The sequence below is a fragment of the Castor canadensis genome, chromosome 9 (genome assembly GCF_047511655.1).
Source record: "Castor canadensis chromosome 9, mCasCan1.hap1v2, whole genome shotgun sequence".
Taxonomy (NCBI): domain Eukaryota; kingdom Metazoa; phylum Chordata; class Mammalia; order Rodentia; family Castoridae; genus Castor; species Castor canadensis.
In genome coordinates this window covers 115,365,547-115,393,372 of record NC_133394.1, presented here as the reverse complement: position 1 = coordinate 115,393,372, position 27,826 = coordinate 115,365,547, and the positions used below count along the sequence as shown (strand labels likewise).

The 27,826-nt window shown below is 37.6% G+C and overlaps 1 protein-coding gene across 13 annotated transcripts in view; it reads right to left on the bottom strand.

Annotated features, from left to right (window-relative positions):
• Fryl (FRY like transcription coactivator) overlaps nucleotides 1–27,826 on the bottom strand; it is a 222,240-nt gene that overhangs the window by 114,838 nt on the left and 79,576 nt on the right. For 12 of the 13 annotated variants that reach the window (XM_074042288.1, XM_074042296.1, XM_074042295.1 and 9 more), the window contains one exon: nucleotides 6,045–6,244. In XM_074042288.1, the coding sequence (XP_073898389.1) occupies nucleotides 6,045–6,164 (120 nt within the window). In that variant the 5' untranslated portion in view covers nucleotides 6,165–6,244. Of the gene's footprint in view, nucleotides 1–6,044; nucleotides 6,245–21,771; nucleotides 21,834–27,826 lie in introns of all 13 variants that reach the window. The other variant, XM_074042290.1, reaches the window with a different exon arrangement.

Sequence of the window (27,826 nt, the reverse complement as noted above, 5' to 3'; positions counted from 1 at the left end):
AAATACCTGTGATAAAATTTCATTTTTATGTTAGATACAGTAACATATAATGATAAAAAGGAACAATTAGAACTAAAAAGAGAAATTACTATCTATAATCACACATATTCAAAAGCCAAGATTTATGTACAATAATACTTATAGCTAGCATCTTTTCACAGTAATACCAAATTGGAGTAAATCCAACACTATCAATAGAAGCTGGTAAAAAATAAATAAAACTAAATTTATCCCATTCTTATTTATTAAAATAATGTTCAACTGGTAGAAAGAATGAAACAAATTTATATGGGCTGATTTATATAACCTTTAAAACTATTGCTACTTTTCATAATGGTTGCTATTTTCATTGTAATATAAAAATTAATAATTCCAAGGCTCATAACGCTTTATATTCCAATTTGCTTCTACAGCTTGTACGTATGCACAGCCTATCAACAGCAGGAGACACAGGAAAGCAGAAAATGTTATTGAAAGATTTTTAACAACATGATAACAATGACACTGAAATATGTCATTAATTTGCAATTAAAGATGGTAGGCTGAACACATGCATAGCAAACCTTCTCTCCTAAATGCTATTAAGATAATAGCATAACAACTTTTATAAGGACTAAAACCAAAGAACAAAGAGAATGAGAAGGAAGGTAAAAAAGCAAAAACTAACATCTCACCAAACAACTCCCAGGAAAGCAAGAGGGAAAGCCACAGGTGTGTTTATGTATTTGGTCATCACTCATTCAGTCAAATGATTTACTGAGTATCCAGCATACCAGGCACAGTTCTTGGCTGTGAAGACACAGCTAAAAACAAAATGGAAAACAATCCCTGCCCTCTTGAAACTGATAACCTAGCGAGGGCAAAGGGAACGTATATTTGTTAGACTTGGGATAGGAAGATGGAATGGGGACTGAGATTTTTAGGTAAACACAGACACGACTGAGGAGAAAATGACACTTCAGCATGACCACAGGGAAGTAAGCTTGGCACACAGAGACTGAAGAAAAGGCAACCCAGTAGATGCTCTGGGACTCCCAGAAGGCTCAGTAACTGGAGAACTCAGGCACTCTCCAAGGCTAGCTAAAGCAACTATAGTGAGATGAAAACACGAAGGCTGGTTGAAAGACTACTGAAGAGATTTAGCCTCACCCTTCTATTCCCTTCACCCACCTGCATAGCAAGATGACAACCCCCTCACCTCACTCACAGAGGAATTGCCTTTCTCAAAAGGCAGAACAGATGCTGACTAGGAGATGTGACAACTGAAGACAACTGAAGGGAGCTTGAGTAAAAATTTATATACTAAGTATCAAAGCCCCCAATTATCTTCTAGCTCTAGCCCCCCCATTATGCTAGCAGTCAAAGCCTAAACTCTCCCATTTGGGGACCCTGACTAGCCCCTATGAAAAGGACTGGCATTGCTAGTCCAGATAACTGCACTCTGAAGACCACAGTCAAAAAGGCTCTTCTTTGTACACTGAGCTGTCAATCAGCTACTTAGTGCCTCATTCTTAAAATATAACATGTTAAAATAAACATGCAAGGAGAAGACAAAACTAACAAGAAAATGCAGTTTGGAGCAAACTGATCATAAAGGGAGAAGAAACCCTTTTTAAGATATACATATATATTTAATATCCTCAAAAAAAACCAATGGGAATTGTAGAGCTTTTAAAATACTGAGCTAAACCAGCTATGTAAAGTCTAACCCAGCAGGTGGTTGCCTAAAGCCTTTTTTCTACCTTCTTTTACTGGCAATCTGTAAGAGTAACGGGTAAGCGTGGATCTGCCTTGGCCATTGCTTAAGATCTGTCGGCCTCCTTTTAGGGAGAATGAACCTAAAGCATTGGATTACATCATTTGCAAACTGCAATTTCAATCAATGATTGCCCTTCCTCAACTCTCCTTTCTAACATGAAAATGAAATTGTGGCTAAATAGCAAGCTCTTCTAATCTTCAGCTTTTTTGGCCTCCTTAACCTCCTTTTGTAAAATGGTTTCTAATACAGGAATGAAAAGGCCAATTCTCTCATTTTAGTGATGAAGTTCTTTCAGCTAAAGCCACTCACATCTGTGCTTCTGGTTTCTCTGTAGCTTATTATACCAAATGAACATGAGCCACCCAGCATCCCCGTACCTGATAAGCCCTCTGTGCTGTTTATGTTTAAGTGATTCTGCAAGACTGTCATTTGAGAACTCCGAGAATCATCTTAGATGGTTGTTTATTTCCTCCAAGGGTAGAGAATAAATTTCAAGATTAAATGGAATCATAATAAAGGCATCTGAAACTATAATATAAACGCTGTCACCATATTAGATTAAATGTATCTTCATTATCTTGATGCTATGGATTTCCAATCTATCCAGAACTGGATATAAACGAAAACAAGGCTGACAGAGCTCTGACCTAGATAAGGAAGAATTACTGTGGTATATGAAAGTGCAATGGGTGACGTCTATAAATATGATTAGAATTGGGGGGTTTTCCTGGGGTGTCAGGAAGGATAAGCAGGGATGCCTCTTCTCTCCAAGTGTGACAACGAGGTAGAAACATCCCTGCTCTGATGGAACCCGCACCACTGTTAACCATAATTTTAGAATGCCATCCGAGATTATATAGCAGAAACCTCTGAAATTACTTATTAAATGAATAAAACATAGTCAAATTAGACTATACGAAAGGAACTACTGGAAGCTGTGGCTAGAATAACGACATTATGTTTTGTTAGAAGAAAAAGAGTGCCTGCACAGCAGTGCCTTTAAGGTTAAAATACAAACTGTACCCAGCATTCTTCCCAAGCACCTACACCATTAGCAGGGCTGCAGACACAGAGAGGAGACACCCGGCTCCTGACATCAGAGATTCACAGATAAGCAACTAACTGGAAAATGACATAGCCACAATCTATATGCACATACAGATATTACTATGTATAAATTACTATATGGCTATTATTATAGGTACATAACATTCACACATTATTGTGGCAAAGCAAACATTTATTTAGGCTGAAGTATGTTAGAGGGAATAAATAAGAAGTTCGGAAGGATTAATAACATTTTTAAAAAAACAGGAGTTAAATGCATTTTAGACTACAAGAAAACTAAATACACACACACCAGGACAAAGGATTATATAGAGAGGGTATTTTAAATATCATAGCATATATCAAGATAGGAAAACCACAAGACATTATACAAACTAAAACAAGACTAGGACCTCTAATGAGAATGAATTTACTCCATAGCAATTATGAGTAAGATGTTTGAAGCAGAAAGGTGATATTATTTGTGTGGTAAGCAAGGAAAAGTGCAGTGGGTGAAAGGAAAAATGGAAAGGTGATGGGTCAGTTTGTGACTAATTAGAAGCTCCTGCACCACCCATCTATGAAAGAGCAAAGTCTGAATTAGACATTGACAAGAAAGGAAAAAGAAAATGTTTTTTAAAAAATTACTGTTTTATTGACTAAATCAAATTAGGTAATCTCATCCATATTTTCTTTTAATGCTTTCATTCTCAAACCTTTTATATTCCAACATTAAAATTCCTTCAAGAATATGTAACATTTGGGGTGGCGGAGTGGCTCAAGTGGTAAGAGCGCCTGCTTAGCAAGCCTTGTGAGGCCCTCAGTTCAAACCCCAGTGCCACCAAAAGCAAAAAACATTAAAAAAAGAATACATAACATTTGAAAACTGATATGACCAAACCACAGGGCTATTATCAAATATTTTATAAAACAGGTAGTTTTATAAAATGTGCTATGCACAAGGTAAAAATCATGGAACTAAGTGATTGGTCCTGGGTGTTTGTATATGCTATAAATCTCCACTTTTATGTATCTTTGAAATTTTCCATAATAAATTTTAATGTATATTTTTTAAGTGGTTCCCTTTTTTAGCATATGCTACTTAAGTAGTCTAGAGTAACAATTTATCACATAATTAAGAGACCACTGAAATAGAAAATTAACATTATATAGATTAAGCACATTTATAATTAAAGGTTATCATCACTAACACATATCTATAATCCTTATTTCTAAAACAGAACTTTATACTATGCACTTGCTGTGAATATATTAGTATAAAAATAATCATGAATTTGTTGTACAGAATATAATGTGCATAGTTTGAAATATACATTTGGCCAATGATGTTTTACCTATCATTATGTATTAAACTCCAGAACACATTACTTCATAGATTCTTTCCTCAGAGTAGTTTCTTCTACTTAATGATCAGAAAGAAACTCACCTTGCAAAAAGAATTAACCTAGACGGTAACACACATGCACAGGAAATTAATGTGAGTCAACTCACTGTATAGCTATACTTATCTCAACCAGCAAAAACCCTTGTTCCTTTCTATTATTGCTTATACTCTCAACCAGCAAAAACCCTTGTTCCTTCCTATTATTGCTTATACTCTCTCTACAACAAAATTAGAAATAAGGGCAAAATAGTTTCTGCTGGGTATTGAGGGGGTGGGGGGGAGAGGGAGGGGGTGGAGTGGGTGGTAAGGGAGGGGGTGGGGGCAGGGGGTAGAAATGACCCAAGCCTTGTATGCATATATGAATAATACAAGAAAAAAAAAAAGAAACTCACCTTGGCAATCAGCAATTTTAAGTTCTGCTTCAGTAAAAACATTAAAAGCATGTAACAATAGCTCCTTCAGCTTCCCTTCTTCCCTAAGTCATCACCTCTTCTCTCCTCTGCCCCTTCCTTCTAAGGGAGTATATATAGCACACTGATGAAGCACATTGGTTCTGAAATTAATATTATTATGCACAAGTCCATTGGCTTCGGACCTCAGACAGGCAACAATCCCTCTGAGTCTCAAGTTGGTGAACACCTACCCCCAATCTGGTTGTGTAAGGAATAAATGAGTTTCAGATGTTATATCTTCTACCCTCACCTTCATTACTATCAACCCCCATCCTATCCCCTACACTGTCATCTTGGTGCATCCCAAATCCACTCCCTTCAAACCCAAAGAGTAACCTAAACTACCACCTTCATTTTCAAAGTTACTTGAACAAAGTTATATCCGTAAGCTAAGACAGTTCTCTTAAAGATCAGACTGCTGTCCTTCCAAATACAATAACATCTTCTCACTGTTCTTTGCTTCTCTCTATGACTCAGCAATGACACTTCTATTCAATACTCTGTTTCCCTTGGTATCACCACCTGCTGGCTTCACTATAAATGATGCCAAAATCTACATTTCTAGTCACCATGTCTTAGGAGTTCACAAAAAGAATTTCTAACCACCAATCAAGCAAATTCCACATGGTTAGATCATCACTAAGTCAAGCTTAATGACACCAAGGAAAAATTATCTTACTCACTTTTTCTACCAGGAATATCCCTGTATATGCCCATGTAAAAACATTCTCCAAAGCAGCTTTAGTCTTTAACTTTCACTCAAAACACTGCTCCTATTTAATATTCATCAAGTTCTATTGATTCTACTTATTCTTTTCTCTTATTTTCTTCTGCAAACACTTCTACCATTAATGCTAGTTCAAGATCCCTTTCATCCCAGCCTGAACTATATACAACAATTACACAGTCTCTGCCCTCAATCCTTCCTCTTATGTTGTCTGTCATGGTAATATTTTACAGCTCTTCAGAATCTGACTACAACATTTGTTTTTGTCTTTCTCTTCCTTCTACCTCATCACTGGTCCTAATCGCACAGAGTTCCTCACTTTCTCTAAGGGTACCTCTCATGTGCTACAAATGTAAAAATATGTTCGCTGGTTTATTCTAAGTTTGAAAATGGTCCTAGCAACAACTTGCAGGATATTCTATGTTTTCTTTTATTTCCTGTTATGTTAGTGAAGTCTATTTTTGTTCCTTTGCAAACAGCAGTAATTTATCAAAGTAAATTCTAAAGTCATTGAAGCTTTCTGGGTCAGCACTTCACTACTAACCTATGCCTTAATATTTTTTTCAAGTATATTATTTCCTTTGGAAAATGTATATTATAATGGTTAATGCAAAACAATTTTTTTTTTTGGATTTATAGATCAGCTCTACTCACCAAGGGCTCGGCCATTACAACTTCAATTTTCTTTTCAGCTTGAACAGCAAATTCTGCAAAGAGGCTCTTGATGACATATTCACCAGGCTTGACATCGGGGTCAATCGTAATGTTTGACATGATGATATCCTTTTGTCCCCAAGTGGAATGAAAGTTGGAAGAAGCACAGTATTTATTCACTTTGCTGACTGGTGCTGAAGCTAAAAGTAAAAGAAACAAAAAGGGCCCTAATTAATCACCAGCTCAACGAAGCTTACCAGATTCACCTTATTTAATACACGTCCTTCCTGGAACCCCACCCAGGTCCCCCAGTCTCCGTTACCATACTCCATTTTCTCTGTCACACTTGCCACCTCTCATGCAATGACTAGCATACTTACACTGCAGTATACACCAGGTTCACAGTGCACTGGTTCCTTATCCACACTTCTAGTGTGAATTCCTTCTACGAACAGGGATTCTCGTTTATCCTGTTTGGTCATAGATGAATCCAAGTACCTAGAACAATGCCTAGCATGCACTCGGCACACAGCATTTATTGAGCAAACGGATTCTAACCAATCAAGAGAAATGGAGGAAATGACTCAAACAGGAACACAATTTGGAGACTGAAAGATGCTGTTTTGGAAAGCATGCTTGTAGAAGGCCTCACTGAAGAAACTGTACTTGAGCACAGACCTAAATGATGAAAAAGAGGTAGCAAGGTGAAGCATCAGGAACGGAGAGCACAAGACTGACAATGCATGTCTGAGAAACAAAAAGACCAAGAGAGGAAGGAAGCAGGGGTAGAGGGCAACATGAGAGGTCAGGATCATTAGTCAGGAGGTAAATCACTGAGGACCTTTTAGAATTCTGTAAAGAAATTAATTGTGTTTCTTTTTTTTTTTTTAGACAAGACAGGATTTATTCCCATTTTACAGATGAGGGAACAAACTGAGAGGGGTCAGATGATCTATCTACCTGCCCCAGGCCTCAAGTCAGTGGCTCAGTGCAACTTGAACACAAGGTTTCTGACTTCAGTAACTCAACATTCCCCGATCACCTCCTCTCCTGGGGGCACCATGGGAGTAAATGTCAGAGTTCCTTCTCCAAATGGGTTGGATACAAGAGTAGGTGTTTCCAGCTCCTCCTCACAAACAAAGTGAATATTCCCCAGCCCACAACATGGTATTAAGAGAAGTTCATTGTCAAAACTTAATGGACACTGGTGTGAATTTTATTTCTAATACAGTTAAAATTCAGTGGAAAGTATTAATATGGAGATGGATAGGATATCTCTTGATAAACATATCTCTGGCCTCCTAGGAGAACAGGTTGAAAGAGGGCAAACATGGAATCAGAGATGTCATTACAGAAACGCAGGTGAGATGATTGAAGCTTGGGCTAAGAGGATGATGATGGAATAGGAGAGAAAGAAAGGGATCTAGACTTGTCATCTGTTAGTGGATTATTTATCAAAGTGAGGGAAAAGAATTAATGATGACTCACAGGATTTTTATTTGAATCACTGAAAGGACAGTAGTGCCACCTACTCAGATGGGGATGGTGCTGCCTAGCAAATATTAAGTTACACCAGGGTTGGTGGATAAAGAACACACACCACTGCATGTTACACAGCTTCACCTTCTGTTCTCCTGAATGCTGGGCAGCCCAGAATTCTTCCAGTCACTTTCAACTGCCAGCCTGAAGCATAATATAGACCCTCCATCTTCTAACTTCAGCCCCGATGGCCCTCTTTGGCCTAGTGTCCCTGTAATATTCATGGAGAATCTACAAGGTTGTACTTCTCTATCTCAACCTGATCTACAGCTATTGTGTTTTTCATGTAAGTTACTACAAGTCACTCCCATCCTTGACAGAGGTGGCAGGCCACAATGATTCAAACACCGAATTTCTGTGTACGGGTGCATGAGTCTATAATGATAAGACATTTGTTCAATATATGCAAATTTGAAACTTACAATCAATTTTTATGTTAAAAAACCTACTCTGCCAAGTATAGTTTGTGAGATATAGAATCTGTAAAAATAATCTAAAGCTCACTGCAAACTTAATATCGTATCTTAAAAAATAAGTATCTTCTAGTCCCCCAACTTAAATTACATTATGTACCTTATTCTAGAACTAAAATTGTATAATAAAAACAATTTGAGACAAAAATTCACAGAGCTCTGAACACAGTGTACATTATTTCACACAATGACCTGTTTGTTTACTCTGTGTCATGATCCAACATTGTGTATTATTAAGGAGGGAATCTGTTAACAAATGTCATTGTAGAAAAAAGAGATGGTGAAAATGTTTTTAAATTATTTGGGACCATTAAGAGTACTATAAATGACATCTCAAATAACTTGCCTTTACTGTCCTCTACCTTCTTTAACAATTAAGCATAAACAAATATTCTGAGGTATCATAATTAGGCACTGTAAGGTATCTGCCAAGACAGCCAAAGGTTTTAGGAAAGACTAAGTTGTCTTCCAAGATAAAAATATTTTTTAAGTTTGATAAAATTCCATAAGATACTTCTTTTATGATGCTTTCCAGAGATCTCTGCCAGTGAATTCCAAGTCATCTAACAATTGCATGACTGACTTCTATGCCCATTATTGGGGTTCTTTGCTATTGATTGTAACCTTCATGTAGTAGGTGGCCTATGACCTGTAACTTTAAGGATGTTACTATGGAGAATCCCTCCCCAAATCTAACCAAAATCCCTCCTGCTTCATATCAGCCCTTGGGAATGAGTGAAAGCAGCAAGGAGTGTCACGGCATTATTCTGAGCACCATATGGAGAAGGGGGCGGAGAGAAAAACCCACAAGGGAAGTTTGGAAAAGTCTCCTTTGCCATGCATCACCTCCCTGGACACCCAGGCTGGGCCAAAAAAAAAAGAAAAAGAAGATAAATTTCAAGTTTGAAAACTTAAAAACCAGTGTTTTTTGATCAAATAAGTTAAAATAATTTTTATCAATGTTATTTCTTAGTAGGTGTTTAATAAATGCTTGTTTGTTTATTTATTTTGCTGGGACTGGGGCTTTGTGCTTGCAAAGCAGGTACTCCACCACTTGAGCCATACCTCCAGTTCATTTTGCTCTGTTTATTTTGAAGATGAAGTCTTGCAAGCAAGACTTGCAAGACAAAGTCAGCCTCGAACTGCAATTCTGATGTCAGCCTCCCAAATAAGCAGGATTACAGGGGTGAGCCAACAGTGCCCAGCTCATTACATTTATTAATACAATAAAATAACAATGACTAGATCTATGGATAGAAAATTCAGACCACTAAGCAATCGAATCTTGATAAAATGGGATTTGCAAAATAAATTATGTTTACAATCTAATGAACAAAATGCTATATAAACATTTGAAATCTTTGATTTTAAAAGGCAAATGTGAAGTTCTTAGTTTAAAAAGTAAACCTAATTCAGGTAGTTATTTCATGGAGGCCAACAAAGTGATTCTGAAGTTTATATGGAAAAGGAAATGACCCAGAATAACAACACAATACTGAAGGAGAATAATAAAGTCAGAAAACTGATACTACCTGACTTCAAGACATATTATAAAGCTACAATAATCAAGACATTGTGTTATTGGCAAAAGAACAGACAAACAGATCAATGGAACAGAACAGACAGCCAGAAATAGAGCCACACAAATACAGTCAACTGATCTTTGACAGGGCAGCAAAGGAAATGCAATGAAGAAAAGAGACTTTTCAACAAATGGTGCTGGAACAACTAGACACCCACATGTTTTTTTGGTTTTTTTTAAAAGAATCTGAACATAGAACTTTTTTACCTTCCACAAAAACTAACTGAAAATGGATCACGGATCTAAATGTAAAATGCTAAACTATACAACTCCTAGGAGATAAGAGAAAACCTAGATAATCTTGAGTTTGGTGGTGTCTTTTTATATAAACATAAAAACCATGATCCATGAAAGAAAAAGATTGGTAAGTTGCAATTTATTAAAATAAAAACTTCAGTTCTGTAAAAGGCAATGTTAAGAGAATAGAAAGATATGGCACAGGCTGGGAGAAAACTTTTACAAGAAGAATATCATATAAAGGACCAAGATCCAAAATATATAAAAGAACTCCTAAAACTAAACAATAAGAAAAAAAAACTCCATTTAGAAATGGGCACAAGCTCTGGACACCTCACCCAAGAAGACAGGCAGATGGCAAACAGGCATATGAAAAAATGCTCAATCTCATGTGTATTCAGTGAATTGCAAACAATGACATCGCCACAACATGCCTATTCGAGTGGCTAAACTCCCAAACACACCAAATCTTGGTAAGCCTGTGAAGCAACAAGGTCTGTCATTCCTTTCTGGGGGGAATGCAAAATGTTACAACCACTCTGGTTTCTTATAAAACTAAACATACTCTCACCATAAAATCCAGCAATCCTGCTCCTTTTTCTTTACCCAAAGGAGATAAAAACTTATATCCACACAAAACACTGCACACGGATGTTTCAAGCAGTTTTACTCATAATTGCCAAATCACAGAAACAAGCAACATGTCCTTCAGTAGGTGGATGGATCCATTCAGACAGGAAATACATTGAGCACTAAAAGAAATTAGCTATAAGGCTATGAAAAAATGGAAGAATCATAAATGCCTATTGCTACATGAAAGAGGCCAATGTGAAAAGGCTACAATACTGTAAGATTCAACTATATCATGTTTAGGAAAAGGCAAACCTATGGAGATAAAACAAACAAACAAACAAAAAACCCCACATAACACATCAGTGGCTACCTGCTTGGGGGTCGGGAGAGAGATGAATAGGTATGCATTTTTAGGGTGGTGAAACTACTTTATACAATACTACAATTGTACATACAGGTCATTATATATCTATTAACACCTATAGAAGGTGCAACACCAAGAGTGAACCCTAAAGTGAACCACAGACTATAGTATCAACATTGTTTCATCAGTGATGACAAGTATACTCTGATAGTAATAAGAGAAATCTGGGGGGTGCAATGGGAAATCTTTGTATTTTTTACTCAATTTTCCTGCAAACCTGAAACTGCTCTAAAGCCTATTAATTTTTAAAAAAGAAAAATAGAGGAACAGAATAGCAACCTTCTTCTGTCCTGTCAGTCAGAACCAAAAGTGCCCAGTAGCAGTCACAGCAAACACATGCTCCAGCTAAAGCTTAACAGGTAGTGTGCGTGGAACAAGCTCAAAGACAGGGTATAAGTCAATTGAAAATAAAATTTCAAAAACAAAAATCAGTTGCATGGTAGATAAACCAAATGGAGAAACAAAGAAAACAAAATCAGTACTAAGAAATGAATCACAGCAAATTCTAACTTTAGGTGAGGCTGGCTAGCTTGGCACACCCTTCATAAAACCATCCAGAGGGTATGTGAAGGCAACTATACAGGAAGAGTAAAAAAGAACAGAAGCACTGTGTGTGTTGGGTAGTACAATATGAAGGTATCATTTGATGACTGTAGCATACAAACACAGCTTATCAAGAGTAGAAAATGGGGTTGGGGGTGTAGCTCAGTGGTAAAGTGCTTGCCTACCATGTGTCAGGCCCTGGGGTCCATTCCCAGCACTGCCAAAAAAAAAAAAAATAAGAAAAGGCAGAGAATGGGCTATAAGGCAGGGTATACCTCAAAACTCTCTTCTCTTAGTAAAAACAGGCACTGTCTGATTCTGATAGAAACAAAAATATTATTTAATATACAAAATATCCTAATCAGGTATTATCTCACTTTATCCTAACAAATCTTACTTGCTTCTGTTAGTAAACAGCTCTCTTTAAAAAGTGTCCAGCCAGGCATGGTAGCACACAGTTTTAATCCCACTACATAGAAGACTGAGGCAGAATGATTTCAAGTTTGAGACCAGCCTGGGTAATTTAGAGACCTGTCTCAATATAAAAAATTATAAAAAGTGTAGCTCAGTGCTTACCTAACACAATCGATTCCTTGTGTTCAATGTACAATACAACCAAAAGAAAATGAAAACAAAAAGTGTTACAATTTATAACATTTGCCAATATTCATCACATAAATACTCCCACCATGGTGATTTCAAGTCTCCAATGTCTTAAGAACCAACTGGTAACATTTCTGATAGGAACTAGATGCAAAACATCACTCCTATTTCGAGTCCAAGTGTGATGAAGAAATTGACTCCAAATTAATGTCCATTGTCACATGGGAGTGGCAGCACTAGAATGTGAACTTGGGTCCTGGTTTCTAAGAATGTTCAACATTAGTGACTTTCTTTCCTCCACAACAGCCAAATTCTGATGTATCACTTTCGCCTTTCAAGGTCTGACTCTTAGTACACTATTTGCTTTGAGAAAGTACTTGCCAAATCAAATGTTTGGTGACATCTTCTAATTCATTTGCATAACAAGGACTAAAAAGAAAAAAGGCTTCCCCATTTTAATTAGATAAATATTATTCTTTTTTCTTTTAATTCTTCATTCATTTTATTTATTTCATCTAAATCTATCATTTGACTGAAGATTAATTTGGGCTACTGATGTACATGGTTTTTTTTTCTTTTTTGCAGTGCTGGGGATTGAATTCAGGGCCTTGCACATGGTAGGCAAACACTCAACCACTGAGGTATAACCCCAGCCTTTGATACTGTGAGAGAGGGTCTTGCTATGGATGGGATTCACAACCCTCCTGCCTCCACTCGCGAGTGTTAGGAGTAAAGGTGTGCCCTGCCATGGTCGGCTTTGATATGAAGATTTGATTTTATTTCCTCCCCAATATTTAACCAGTAGTTCTAGGTTCATTTACTGAAATTCTGTCTCTGATTTTACTCACTATCATAAGCTATATCCATACTCAAATATACTTTCTGCTCTGCTCATTAAAAATCTGTTCCTCTGATAGTACCACACTTTTAATTATTGCCACAGATTTTATTGCCTGTGGGTACAAATACACCTTCTTCATCAACATCTTCAACTGCAGTCGCTCACATACTTCCAAATTTATGCTCATCTCCACACATTCATTTAAACAAGCCTGGCATTTTTATAAAATTAAGATTTCTCATCTAGAATACCCTCCACTAACTTGTGTTCTTTTGTGAACCCAAAGAAAAGTGTACTCTTCCCTCTGTAGAATATCTATTGAAATCTTATTATTTCTGTTCCTAAGTACTTTGCTTCTATTTTGTGTGAACAAAATCATTTTCCCTAACTCTTCAGCATACTTTTGCTTCTGGTTCAATTCCAATGGACAGAAAAATTAAAACTTTTGCTTGTTCTTTGAACAGCTGTTCCTAAAATATTTATCCTAATCTAAACTATTACCACTGAAAACAGTTTCTAAACATAGAAGTCCTATGACATCTTTGGCATGTATTCAATGCTTTTTACTTGAAAGTCTACTGCAGAAATATCATTTATTATAAAGCTCAAGAAAAACGACCTATTGTCTAAATAATCCATTATTCACTTAGCTAGAGAATCCAAGTTGTTATTTTCTTTTACTCCTACGGTAACTTTCAGAAGCTCTGCTTAAAAGTAAAAAATAAATTAAAAAATAAACCACTCTAAAACCCTAAAGATAAGGCGGCATTTAAAAAATGTGCATGGCCTGGGAGTCACCAGACAAAGATCCTACACTTATTTTGGCTACTAATTATCATTACAAATGTGGCTAAAATATTTACTTTCTTTCACTTTCCCTCCAGCAAAGGAACAAGTTGAATTTTATATCAATGATGCATGTGTATTACCAGGAAGTTGTTTTCTTCTGGAAAAAGCGCTGTGGCAAATTTTTCTCTTCTCACAGGACACAGGCCTGGGGACTGGTGCAAAGACAGCCCCGGAGTGAGAACCTCGTAGGCCCTCAGCCTCAGGGTCTGCCTATTGATCTAAGACGCAGAGCAGTGTACACAGGTGGACTAAGACACCTAAGGCCGAGATGATGGGAGAAGACAAGGAAGTAAGAGGCGTCCTCCTAGCATCTTAACAGGACACTGACCAACAGAGGCCCAGGCTACTTTCCCTTCTCTCTCTCTTGGGATTGCTCCTTAAAATCCAATAGCAGTCTGACCCACACTTAACTGGCATACAGAAAAATCTAAGTACACAGCTAATTGTATCCAGTAATCATGACAAAGGAAACAAAATATTTACCAAACCCCAACTGCAAATCTCAGGACAAGTTATGCTACATTTTAGGGGTAAAATGACCCCCAAAAAGACTGTGTTAAAGGTTTGGTCCCTAGGGTGGTGCTGTTGGGCAGTGTTGTGGCCTTTTAGGAAGAGAGGCCTTATAGGAGGTCATTAGGTCATTGCAGATGTGTCCTTGAAGGGAATTGTGACAATCCTGCTGCTGCTATTTTCCTTTTTAGCTTCCTACACACAAGGTGGTGCCACATGTTCCACATCCCTGCCACTCAGCACCCTCAGGCCTAAAAGCAATAGATCTGCCCAATTACAGACAGGTTCCTCTGAAACTATGGGCTGAAATTCCCTTTTCTTTGTAAGTTGATTATCTCAGGTATTTTGTCATAGTGATGGAAAGCTAACACAGACATGTGGTACCAGGAATGGGACGGTCTTTCCTATTACTTGTATCTCATGATGTGAAGGAGCCTTTGGAACTGATCTGTGGAAGAAATCTCAAAAGAGTTGGGAGGAGCAGGCTAGGAAATGCACAGAAGGCTGTAAGCAGAATATGACAGGCAATTCTGGGGAAGAGGGGAAGTTGGAAATGCTCACAGTAAAGGTGTGGCTCATGAAATTTCACTTGGAAAGGGAGACTCTTGGGTACTGGGCCAGAGGCTATCCTTGTTAAACCATTGCAAAGAAGGCAGTTGCATTTCACCTGTGCCTGATACTTTGTGGGAGGACAACCTTAAAAGTGTAGGCTAGTTTATTCAGCAGAGATTTCAAGGCAGAACAACATTCAGGCTACAGCATAGTGGAGGCAAGAGTACAAGTTTGAGGCGTTACCTGGGCTATATAACGAGACCCTGTCTCAACCCTCACCTCCACACCAAACAGGAACAGGGTGAAAAGATTTGCAAGTTTTGAAGCTGGATTGGAAAAATAGTGCAGTAAGGTATGGCCAAGTTGGGTACAGTTGCTAGCACCAATAAAAGCACAAAGCGGCTGACTGCTTTGCATTGACACAACAGGAAAGATGCCTCAAAGGTATTCCCCAAATCAGAAAGGCCACCACCATCTCAATCTCAGGCTTAAAGATACAGAAACACAAATTTGTCTCAAATGCTTTCCTGGGTAGAAAAGAGCTTTCAGAAAAGAGCCGTGGGGTGGTCTTCCTGCTCATTCAGGAGTACTCTATGATTCACTTCTCTGTATTTAGCCAGTAAAGTGTTCCAAGACTGCTGAAGCCGTGGTGCAAGTGGGCCCAGGTACAGCTGGCATAGGTGGCAGATTTTGGCATCATCCACATGATGCTGGTTTTGCACACATGCAAATATAAAAGTTATGAAGTCATGGCAGATTCCACCAAGATTTCAAAGGAAAGCCTGCGAGGTCAAGCAGTGTGTAAAAGAGTTGGAGTCCCTTCAATCAGCCCCTGACAAGGGTAATGTATAGAGATACTGCAGTGAAGCCAATGGTGTGATGGAGACCCCAAGAAAGTACAGGTGCCAGCAGAGTGCAACACCTGCTGTGAGCTGCTGCAGGCAGCCTGCAAAACCTGCCCAAGAAAGAAGCCATATGGGCTCAGAAGAAGCCCACCTCCTACCACAATGGGCCCCAGACTTTCAACATGAAGCTTCAGGGTTTAATGTTTGTTCTGCTGAGTTTTGGACTTTCCTTGGCCTAAAACAAAAAAAAAAATTTCTACACCACCTACAATAATCACCTAGAAATGAAAAAGGATAAAAAGTATTCCATCCACAAATATAAAATCAGCAGGGGCAAATTTAATAAGAGAAGCATAGGACTTACACGGGGGAAACTACAAGAACTTCTTAAAAGACATAAAATATCTGAGCATGTGGAAAGGCATTCATAAATCTGCGGGCTTATCATAAGCACCAATTCTCACAGTATTAACAAAGTAATTAGCATGATTCTAATTAGAGTTTTGATACTATTTTACCGAGGTTATATTGAATAAAACAATAGTAGAGTATACACAGAGGAATAAACATCCAAGGTACATTAAAAATTTATTTTAAAAAAAATAAAAAGAATACCTTCTGTATAGTTACAGGCTACTGTAACTATAATCAAAATAATTGTCAAAATTTTATATATACCCTATATTCAAAAAGCAACATCCAGAAGGACGTGCAGTAGAAGACTAATTTTTAAAAGTCTTGAGAAAAAAACTAGAAGTTTTCATGTATAATCAAGAGGAGAAGAGACCATGAGTCAAGATAGAAACCTCAAAAACTTATAACAACAATAACAAAAGATGAAGGCATTTAACCAAATAAAAAGTGTAAAGTATTTAGGGTAAATGATGCCACAAACAAGAAAGGACAAAATTTGAAAAGTATTTATAACGCAGATGACAGAACACATATAAAGAATTCAATGACATCTTACAAAATAACAAGAAAAAATATAAGTTGGCGAAACATAAATAGAAAATTCACTTTAGAAAACTCTAAAAATTCAACAAACATAAAAAATGCTAAAATTTAGTATCACCCAAAAATTAGTTAACATTATATACATATATGTACATATATATACATACATATATATGTCATATATTTATATATGGCTGGTAAATACTAAACAGAATAATTGCATCTACTTTGGGAAGCATACAGGGAAATGGAACACAACACTTTGCGGATGGAAATGCCATGCCCCCAAGTTCAGTTGAGGGAGTGTTCTGAACAAGCATGTGCGTTCAGGCCCTGTAGCAGGACATATGTCTCTTTGATCTTCAGGCTGTCTGTGTGACCTTCTGATTAGAACTTAGCTTTGTGTGAGCTTACTCCACAGGACAGCAAAGGACCGCAGGCCAGTTATAGCATTAATATCCACTTGGCATATTTCTCGTTGCAAATTAATAAGTTGGCAAACTTTGAAAAACCTATCTGTCATATGGTTGATTGTGATTCCACCCATGAAAAAAGATTTCAGACCTACCTACTCTCAGCCTTACGGAAAAGTCAAGCTTTCTGACTTGATCCTGAACATTCCTGGCAATCTCTAGCAGTATCTTAAATGAGAACCACAATCTCTGGAATGGGTCCCCGTATGTTTCAACATACAGAATCACAAAGAGAATCTAATCTAATGAGGACCACTGCCTTACAGTATTGTCCTAAAATGGAACTGCTGGCTCTATACAATCATTTCATTTAAAATTACTTCAGACCATTAAAAGCTTCAAAAGCTCCATAAATAAGGAAACTTATTTATATAATACCCATTAAGCAGCTCAGAGAAATTTATGAATGTATGTTAGGGGATAGGGCCTTGCAAGCAAAGTGAAGAATCAATGAAATAATTCAAAAAAAAAAAAATATATATATATATATGCAACTAGGGTTTGAACTCGGGCCTTTGTGCTTGCAAAGCAGGCACTCTACCACTTGATCCACATCTCCAGTCCATTTTGCTCTGGTTATTTTGGAGATGGGGTTTTGTGAACTATTTGCTTGGAACTGGCCTTGAAACTTGACCTTCCCAATCTCAGCCTCCCAAGTAGCTAGGATTACAAGTATGAGCCACTGACACCCGACCCAAAATTCTAATTTTTAAAAGTCAAATGTAGTTCTCCTAATTCATATCAGATTTTTTGTTTTGTTTTGTGGTACTGGGATTTGAACTCAGGGCTTACATGCTTGCTAAGAAGGCACTCTACCACATGAGCCACACCTCCAGCCCTCATTGTAGCTAAATTTTAAACATTAGATAATAGCATTCTTAACAAAATGATGACATCACCTCTAGCATTGTTACAAACTCCATTAATAGTTCTCCATTTATTTGAGGATTAAGACTAAAATCAAAACTTTGTTTGTTTTTCTTTTCTTTCATAGTCTCCCTATAATAAAATGACTCAGTCATATATGGTTCCAAAATTTTATGTGAAACATTTTAAGTGAAAAAGTATTCACTTAGCATATCTAATGTGAGCCTGCATCAGATGTTATATTGTTACTATATTACCTATTCATGAAATTATTCATTTCTTCATTTTTGTGAAAGTCTTCACTATTTTCTGTACCATGTGTCAACAATACAACTAAAAATACAACTTAAAAACAATTCATATGGTTTTCTACATGAACCATAATTACATTACGATTTATTATTTTCCTGGAAGAACAGATCTGACCACTTAGGATTTGGCTTCTAGCTTTCCCCCATTCAAATGGATGTCTCTAAAGTTCTCTTTCTGTAAAACTTTGAAGATTTTATTAATTTTAGTTAAATTTTCTGATCTTCTTTTTTCTCTTTAGCACTTCCTAGGAAAGAATTCTACCACTTGAGCCACACCTCTAGTCATCATTTTAGCTAAATTTTAAAAATTTGGAAATAGCATGCTTGTAAGAATCTGATGAGGCCACCTCAACCACTGTTACAAATTTCATCAATGGTTTTCCACTGATTTGAGGATTAAGAACAAAATCAAAAACAAGATTTTCAAGATTCTATGTAGTCTTGAAGAATTAGGAAATAGCATAATTAATCTATAATTAGTAGACCTAGAATAGTCAGAAGACCCATTAAATAGTCAATGTCCTGTGCCATTACACATCGACAGACTAAGAAAAAGAATAACCAAGAGGACAGGGCCCATTCCATACTACAAAGGGCTAGAAAACAATGTGTAGCAAACCACATCTTATCAGTGGGATGAGACTGCAAATATGAGTACTTCCAGAAAAGAAGTCTAAGAGTTTGGCCAGTAGTAGAACCCAGTGATCTGGAATATGAACAGTGACCACGCCTGTAATAGATACTTGTTAGGTATCAGATTTGAAATAGTAAATAATCCATACCAATGGGCATGCACAAGAGTGGCTGGCTGTAAATGCCCATGTAGCAAATAAACATGCATAATGGCTGAACAGTAACATTGTCAGGTCATGAAAAATAAACTAATAGAAATAGAATGTGCTTCTTCTGAGTATGGACACAGGTAAAAAAAACACCAGGGACACCCAAAGAATGACTAACGTTATCCTGGTAAACAGATGCACAATGCAAAATAGAACAGGAAATGAGTGGGCATTCAGCCAGGGAGGTGGGTCTAACCAATAAAAAGATATATCAGCAGATATATCAGGACTTAATTCTCTTCAAGGTTGTTTGCTTTTGTTTTGAAAGAGCACTCATTTCTTCAAGAGCCAAGCAGGTTCCATATTTGCAGGAAATGAAATAGCAAAGAATTTGATAAGGCAACACTTAAGAAGGAAGAAGCAGCAATAACTAGGGGTGGCAACTTTGACACAGCAGGACTGCCCACACACAAGACACAAGGGTGGATGACTACCAAGTTGCCTGGACTGACAAACTGGGACTCTCCTAAACTCAAGGTCTTGGCATAGGATAGGACCCAGGGCCTCATATAAGATAACCTATACACAACTACAGTGGAGTATACCAACAGGAGGAGGTCCTGATGTCAAGGTGTTTGAAATAGACATGCAAATCTTATCATGGGTATTATACTAAACTTCTAAAGCATTCTCAGTCAACTATGAATACTTTCACCATCCACTAGAAACTTTCCTGATTTTGAATCTCATCCTTAAACATTTATTCCAATATTTATCAATTTAAAAATGTAAAGCAGTTCATGAAATCAAATACTGAATGAATAATCAGCTATACTTCTCACAACACATAATATTTAGTCTTGAATAAATGAAGTAAAACTAGTTTAAGGAATTAGAATGTTAAAAAAAAAAAAAAAGATAAAGCAGTCTCATGATTCCTACACTGAATGATGTCTGGATATGGGAATTATAAGTTCAGAGACCATCACGAAGAGTTCATGCTTAGCACAACACTGAGTTGGCTTCCTTGCCTAGGATTCATTTCCTAAAACACACAGGTTTCCCTGGTGGGGGTGGGGTGATAGAATATTTTAGAAACAAGCAATAGGTGAGTCTTCCCACTATGAGCAACATTAACTCTCAACAGATAATATAGGGAAAAATGACCCAGGCATTGTATGCACATATGAGTAATAAAAAAATTAAAATTAAAAAAAAAAAAAAAGACCCTGGTGGTGGAACCCAGGAACCCAGGGGGGGAAAAAAAAAAGATGATATAGATCACTGAAATTCATAAACAAGAATGCAAAATGACCCTATAAAATTTATTTTACAAAAACCTAGTTAAAAATCTCCCTTACTTCAAATGTCTAACTCAAGACATATTGTTCCTGTCACTTAATTATTTCCCATATCCATGATAAATGAGCTAATATTCTGCAAAAGATGGAAAACAGTTCCTACCACATATTAGGCATTGTACACTTGCTCGCCAAATAAAGAAATTGCCCTTCCTTTGTGCACTCCTCATCCCACATCTGATCTATTGCAACAGCATCCTAACTGGTCTCCCTGCATACACTGTATCACTCTTACCCTTCCCTATCCCATCCCATGAGAAATGGAAATCGATGAAGTAACATTGTGACAGTCAACCACTGCCACAAGTTCCATCACGGGTTCCCCGCTTGTTTCAGGATGAAGACCAAAATCTGTAACAAGGTTTTCCAGATTCTATGTGGTCTAACCCCTTGCCTACCTGTCCAGCCTCACTCCTTGTCACTCTTGAGACAGCTACTCCAGCTAAACTTGCACATTCCTTCCACCTCTAGCACTTGGTATCTCGTCTGCCCAAATGCCGTTCTCTCAAACCATTAGCTACTTCTTCCTTCAGATTTTGCTTAAGTATCACTTGACCAGGGAAGCCTTTAGTTAAAATATGAATGATTAAAGGAAGTTAGCTAGATAAAGAGTTTGGGGGCTGCTGAAGTGGTTAAATGGTAAGAGCACCTGCCTAGCAAGCATGAGGCCCTGAGTTCAAACCCCAATATAACCAAGAAAATAATAATAATAAAGAGTTTGGGGCTGGGGGTATAGCTCAGTGGTAGACTATTTAAATAACATGCACAAGGCCCTAGGTTTGAGTGTGTGGGGTTTTCAGGGGACAAAATGTTCTTTAGCTTATCTGAGCTCAATTTTACTCCCCTATAAAACCAGAAATTTTTCAGCTGATAAAAAGATAAGCCACAAGGAAACACCTTGTGTAGCTATCTTTATCTCAAACTAGCAAAACAGTCGTTTTTCTTTTTTATCTTTTATCTTTTTTCTTCTATAAAATCAGAGAACAGGAGGGCAGAACAGGTCCTGCCCCCTAGGGGGGTGGGTGAGACTGGCACCAGGGGGAGGGAGGTGGGGTGGGGAAATGGGTAGGAGGATGAATACAGAGCAAATAATGTGTACACATGTATGTAAATGCAAAAATGATACCTGTTGAAACTGTTCCAGGAATTGATGGAGGGGAGGATAAGGAGGAGGGTGGAAGGGTGAATTCAAGTATGACATATTTGATATAAGAACATTTGTAAATGTATCCCCACCCCACACAACAATAAAGGGGGAAAAATGGTAATATGTGCATAAATGGAATATTAGTCAGCCATAAAAAACAATGAAGTATCAATACATGCTACAACATGGATGAAGCTTGGAAATACAGTATGTGAAAATAAGCCAGCCACAAAAACAAAACAAACAAAAAAAACCCACCTTCTATTAATATGAAGTTCCAGAGTAGACATAAAGTAGATTAGTGAGTCCAGAGTTTCTTTCTGAGGTGACAAAATGTTTTGCATTAGACAGTGGTGATGGTTGCACAAGTTTTTGAGTACACTAAGAGCCAGCACACTTTAAAAGGATGAATTTTATGGTATATGAAATATATCACAATAAAGCTTACTTAGAAACAGCAGAAATGGCTCTCATCAGACTCTCATGACGATCCCCTAAGATTTAATATGAGAGTATACACACACATCACAGATACCATAGCACCAGGCCATTTATTCCGATAAATGTAAGTTTTATTTCAATGGAATAACAGAGATTACTGAAATTTAATTATTATTGTTACGATTCAGGAAAAAATTTCTGAGTACTAGGAACTATTTAGGATTTATCTCATTGTGTGAAAATCCAAGCAATCTATGCAAATGTAGGTCCTTCATGTACCAGCCCTTATTCACACTTCAATTTATAGGACTGTGCTTAAGATACATCAACTTATCTATTTTATGCCTGTGATAAAAGCTGGATCCTTTGAAATACTAGCTATCATATAAAATTACATAAGCTAAATTAATTCTATAAATAAGTTCGGAGAGGAATAATATGGACAGTATGGAGCATCTGTGGCCTTAATTAACACTGCAGATGACAATGGGACAGATCTAAATACTGTCTGTCACTTGCTGTGTCTTATCAACTCTAGGGAACTATGCCAATCTTTTAAATGATAGCATCCTTACTACACCACTGGTTTAACAGAATGTTCCTGATTCAGTTTTAAAAGAAGTAATGCCTAAAACCGTTGGCACAAAGACAAAATCCTGAATTCAGGCCATATGAATGTCACTTCATTGTTGTTACTGAAAGAAAGAATCTCAACTCTAATCAAACTTCAGAGGCACTGCACCAACATTCTGCCAGCAAAGCAGGCCCCAAACCAGAGGATGTCGGCAGTTTATATGAAAACTACCACCTAACATTAATGCAAATCACACAAATGCATCTTACAAACAACAAGCATTATTGTAATTAAAGATAAAGAGCTATATATAATAATACACACTGCTGCTAAGGTATGGTCATTAATAAAAACCCTAGATGTTTCTTTCTTTTTCCTTTTATGATGCAGGAGGGTATGGGTGCAATATTTGAAACATGAAATTTATTTAACGGAAAATATTTTTTTCATTTCCTATTTTATAAAGGCTATTAATAAATCAGGTTGTTCTCTGTTCTTCCCAATAAATTCACTAAATGGAACTTAATGAAATATTTTAAATCACTATGGTATCATTCTGTACATTCCTGTATCAGGAATTGTCCCCCTAAGGCATCACAGTATAGAAATAATAATCATCAACTAGCACCAGAGGGGCATCTATTTAGCCTCCTTCCTCCTTTGTTATTGTTAATTCACTTCAACAACACCTACTGCATCCCTGCTTGATCTCTTAGCTGCCTGTGCATTTCCCACAGCTTAACTGAGCATTAAATTTCCAGGCAAGAACAAAAAGGCAATCAACCTACACCCTTGAAGAGGTTACACTCAAGTAGCAGAGAAAGAGTGAAGAGGGTGATGGCACAGAGACGTTCAAGGTGAGGCACAGAACACATGAAGCAGTAACTATCTGCTGTCTCCACAGCTGGGTCTTGAAGGCTAAATAAGAACTCTTTGCGAAGCAGACAGGGGTGTGGTGGGGGTGCACTGTGGACAGACAGAGGTAGTCGTGCATCCCACGCAATGGTAGTGGCAAATATGTATACACAGCATGCTCTCAGAATGGAGTAAGCACAGCAAGACAAGACATGGACAAAATGAGCAAGGGCTGGATGAAGGAAAGCTTTGTTCCATCGGGGACAGAAGGACTATGAAGTTAGAGAAGGTCATTAAGGGCGGGTAGTTAAAAGGAAACTTCAGCAGCAACTGGAAGATGCAAACAGGACACAAAAGAATGCTATGGCAATAATCCAGGTGATCATGAGGAGAGAGACCTGAACCAAGTCAGTGGGTCTGGCAACAGAAGTCAGGGGAGGATAAGGAAACTTAGATGGTAGAAAGGCAACTTCAACTTCCAGACAGTGACTGAAAGGAGTGGCCTGGAGGGGGTACTGATGGTCCTGTACCATGGGGTACATCCTAATACTCAAACCCAAACCCAAGAAAGTTCTTTTCCCACTAAGACGCCCCTGACCCTTGCATATTATATGATTCCTTGTATCTCTGTACTCCCTGCTCTCTTCATCCAGTAACTCAATGCATGTGCTTTGTCTCTCGTGCACCTTAGTTACTGTGACATTCCATTTCTATTTTCCATGTTGGATTATATCCCACTTCCTGCTATCTGCTATAGCACAATCTATGCTCAGTAAATGTTGGTTGAATCAAAAGTGTTGGTGCTATAAAAACAGCCCTGGAAAAAGACAGCAAACTATCATCCTTTTCTTAATGTTTTAATCCCCTCCCCTCCCCTTCTCTAATTCAGTAGAGTTAAGTGAAAATTAAAAAAAAAAAAAAGAAAGAAAGAAAGAAAAGAAGACAGCAACACAAGCTGGTGAAATAAAAAACATTCTCCCATTTTCCCATGATTAGGGCCTTATTAACATTGACACTAGCAATTATTTTCAATATTAACATTTAGAACTATAAAAACACCTTCAAGAGATATGTACCATAAATGCCCATAGGCAATGGGATACCCACAGACTGAGTCTTTATACTAGCAACTAAAAAACAAAGCTTTACAAACATCTGTTTTTGGCTCACTCACTCTTGGATGCAAGGGACTATGACTAGATGGGGTTTGGCTGTGGCTGGTTACAGGGTCCAGGCAATGACATGCAGAAATATTTAAATGGTCACAAAACAATAACTAGAGTTCATAAGTGCCTAAGCAAACTAAATATTTTACAAGACAAGCCATCATGCTACGATACTGTCCTTCCATAAGAACCTGGTAATTTTAGCTTCATTTTCATTATCTCTTACTATTTAAAAAAAAAAAAAGTACATGTCAAGGACTGTGAGAAGAAGAGGAAAGGATTAGTAACTATAGTCTAATTTATTTCATCAAAAAATATTCTATATCACTAGCTTCCTTTTAACTAGTAAAAGTATTTAAAGTTACATTACTCAATACTTATAATTCTCCCAATATTTTAACTATGTATACCCACTTGAAAACTTTCCTAAAGCTAACATATTTTTATGCCATCTGGCAAAATATCTCCATGGGGAAGAAGCACTTAAAGATCAAAAATGAAAGAAATACAGACATTTCAAAGCAGAACATATAGCATAATACAAATCTCAAGTTGTATTCAGTCAGGCTTTATCTTGAGAGTTTTTTCTTCATGTAACATTGGGTTTCATATTATTTGCTCCTAAAACAAAACTACACTAAATAAATATTTTCATAAGAGCTAAAGTGCAAAGTTTTAAATGTAATCTCATATTTTATTTATTAATTTACTTAGGCACAGCTGGGAGCAAGAACAACTGGGTTCGCCCAGTTCTTTGCTACCACATGACCTTGGAAAAGTCACAATTTTTCTATACTTCAATTTACTTTGGGTAAAACAAACATAATAACAGAACCCGAGTTTACTTAATTCATTAACTTGCTATCATACTATAATTTTGTCATAAAAATAAACAGACTGTGATAAAGAATAATTTTCCAAGTGTTTAGAGATCTTCAGAGAAAGAGTACCATTGGAAATTACTAGAAATACTGACCAAAATTCACAGATCTGCCAAATTTACATTTCAGGGAGTTATAATCAGGATGATAGCCCAATGCCATTAGTGTTATTGAGTTACTTAACTTTGAAGAATAAGTATATCATCCATATCATGTTCTTAATCAAAAAATTTACTAGATATGAAAATTAACTGCAGGGAATGAGTAATTCCATGATAACTTCTATTATATTAGGGGAAAGTTATTATCACTGTGCTACACAGCCTGGTGTTTTAAGATGCTGCTTCAAACGTACATTTTGTGCTAACAGAACTGTGGAATAGTACTGGTGTCTGAGAACCCTGTCTTTGCCTTCTTTTTTCCCCCATTTTTGACCAAGTATGAGAAACTTTGCCAGAAAAACAAAACAAAACAAAACACAAATTCACAAGAAAACCAAGGCTGGTAAATTTCAGTCAAAGAAAATTTAAGTAGCAATATTACAACTGCCCGATGTGTGCACATCAAGATTTTCTCCTAGCCTCCACGGGATTTTCAACAGCTTTTCTTGTAATTTGGATGGATGTGAACACAGAGCATGCAAGGAATGGCCGTACTAATCATACCTCAGCGATCCTCCTGCTCAGAAACCGATACTTACAGCTGCTGCTCCAGGACTTTAACAAGGACTTTAGGCTAATTTCAAAGAACACAGAATCCTGTAGACTCAACATTGTGCCTCAATGGGCTGCCAAAGCAGCAGCAGCAGCGCCGGCAGCAGCAGCAGCAACGTTGTGTTGATGTGTCTGTCCAAGCTGCTGTCCCCTGGCCTGTCACAGGCAGCAGAGTTTTGGCCCACAGTGCCTTGGCTTCATTACCATGCAGTCTCGCAGTGACGCACACTATAGTGGAAGCAGTGCTGAATGCAGATGAACGAGCCACTTGAATTAAACCTCCCAAGTTTTTTACAAGTGCCCTGAAGGACACCCTCACCTTTCCTTCTGCAGACCTGCACATGGCCAAAATCAGCTCCTCTGTGTACATTCCTGCTATCAGTTTGAGGGAACAGAGCCTCTGGCTGCTTTCAGTTCATCACCACTGCTAGTACACAGACAGGGGGAAGAGCTCTGCCCTTGGATGCCAACTTTCCTTACTTGCTAAGGGCTTTGGAAATAAAATTTAAAAATGAATTAGGATCTAGCATAAGATCTTTAAATCTCTTGCTTTGATGGCTGACACCCTCCCCCAAAAAAATGTCAGTGGTTATTTCTGCCACTGCTGGGTTGGCTTCCTGCAGGTGATGTGAGCAGTACATTTTCTTCTCCCATCTGCACACCAGGCGGTAAGCAGTGGTTTTCTCAGCATGCTTATCACTGATGAGACAGAGCCCACTGCCTCTCCTACCCTACTGGAAATAATGCTGGATAGTGGAATAAAAAGATGATGTCATTAGTGCTGGCCGAGCCTCCACCGGCCTCAAAAACTGCTCAGCTCAGGACAAAGTTTTTTTTTTTTTTTTTTTTCCTGCCACATGCAACTTATTCCAAAGAGATAACTCTGTTATAATACTCTGTGTTAAGTCACAGGGTCTTCTCTTCTTAACATAGCACCTATTGCCCCTGAATTTTTTTACAATGAAAATGTCAGTAAACAGTGAAAAGTTGTCTGGTCAAACTTTATTCTCCAGAAAAAGTCTTAAACTGAAAACAGATATCCGTACAAGCCTAACTGCTCTTCAAAACTGAAGAAAATTTCACAACCAAAATAAATAATAGTTTATGTCAATATCAAACCAAAAATGTTTGGACTCCATATTATTTTACTGTCACTCTGGAGGTTCAGGGGCATGTGTTTAGAGTATGTAGCAATACATTTGTACTGATCTAGCTGTACTATTGTATCCTTTAAGTACTACAAAGAGTAAGTATCTGCACTTATCAAAGTCCTAACTGAATAAAACTTATTGAGAGCCAAACCGCACTGTATTAGAGGTAAAACATCCTTCCAGGCACAAGGACCATACAGTAAGGGGGAAAGGGAGTCCGTCACCTGTATTAAGGCATATTCAATGGTAGTGATATTTTGGGGAAGGTCGTTTGAAGCAGTATTTTTTTTTTCCCCCAGTGGAGTCCTAGAAAGGTGATATGGCCTGGGCCATTCCCACTCCTGAACAGACCTACCAAGTAAATTTGAACCAGGAAGCAGAGGCTGACCAACCCAGAACCCTAACTCCACAGTGTCTTCTTTGTCAGAGCTCTCTCAGGAGCAGTTTAGACCAGGTTTTCTCTTGGTATAAGGAAACACACAAATGACTTCAGATGTTGCCAGAATAAGGGGCATGCCACAGTCTAGAAGCC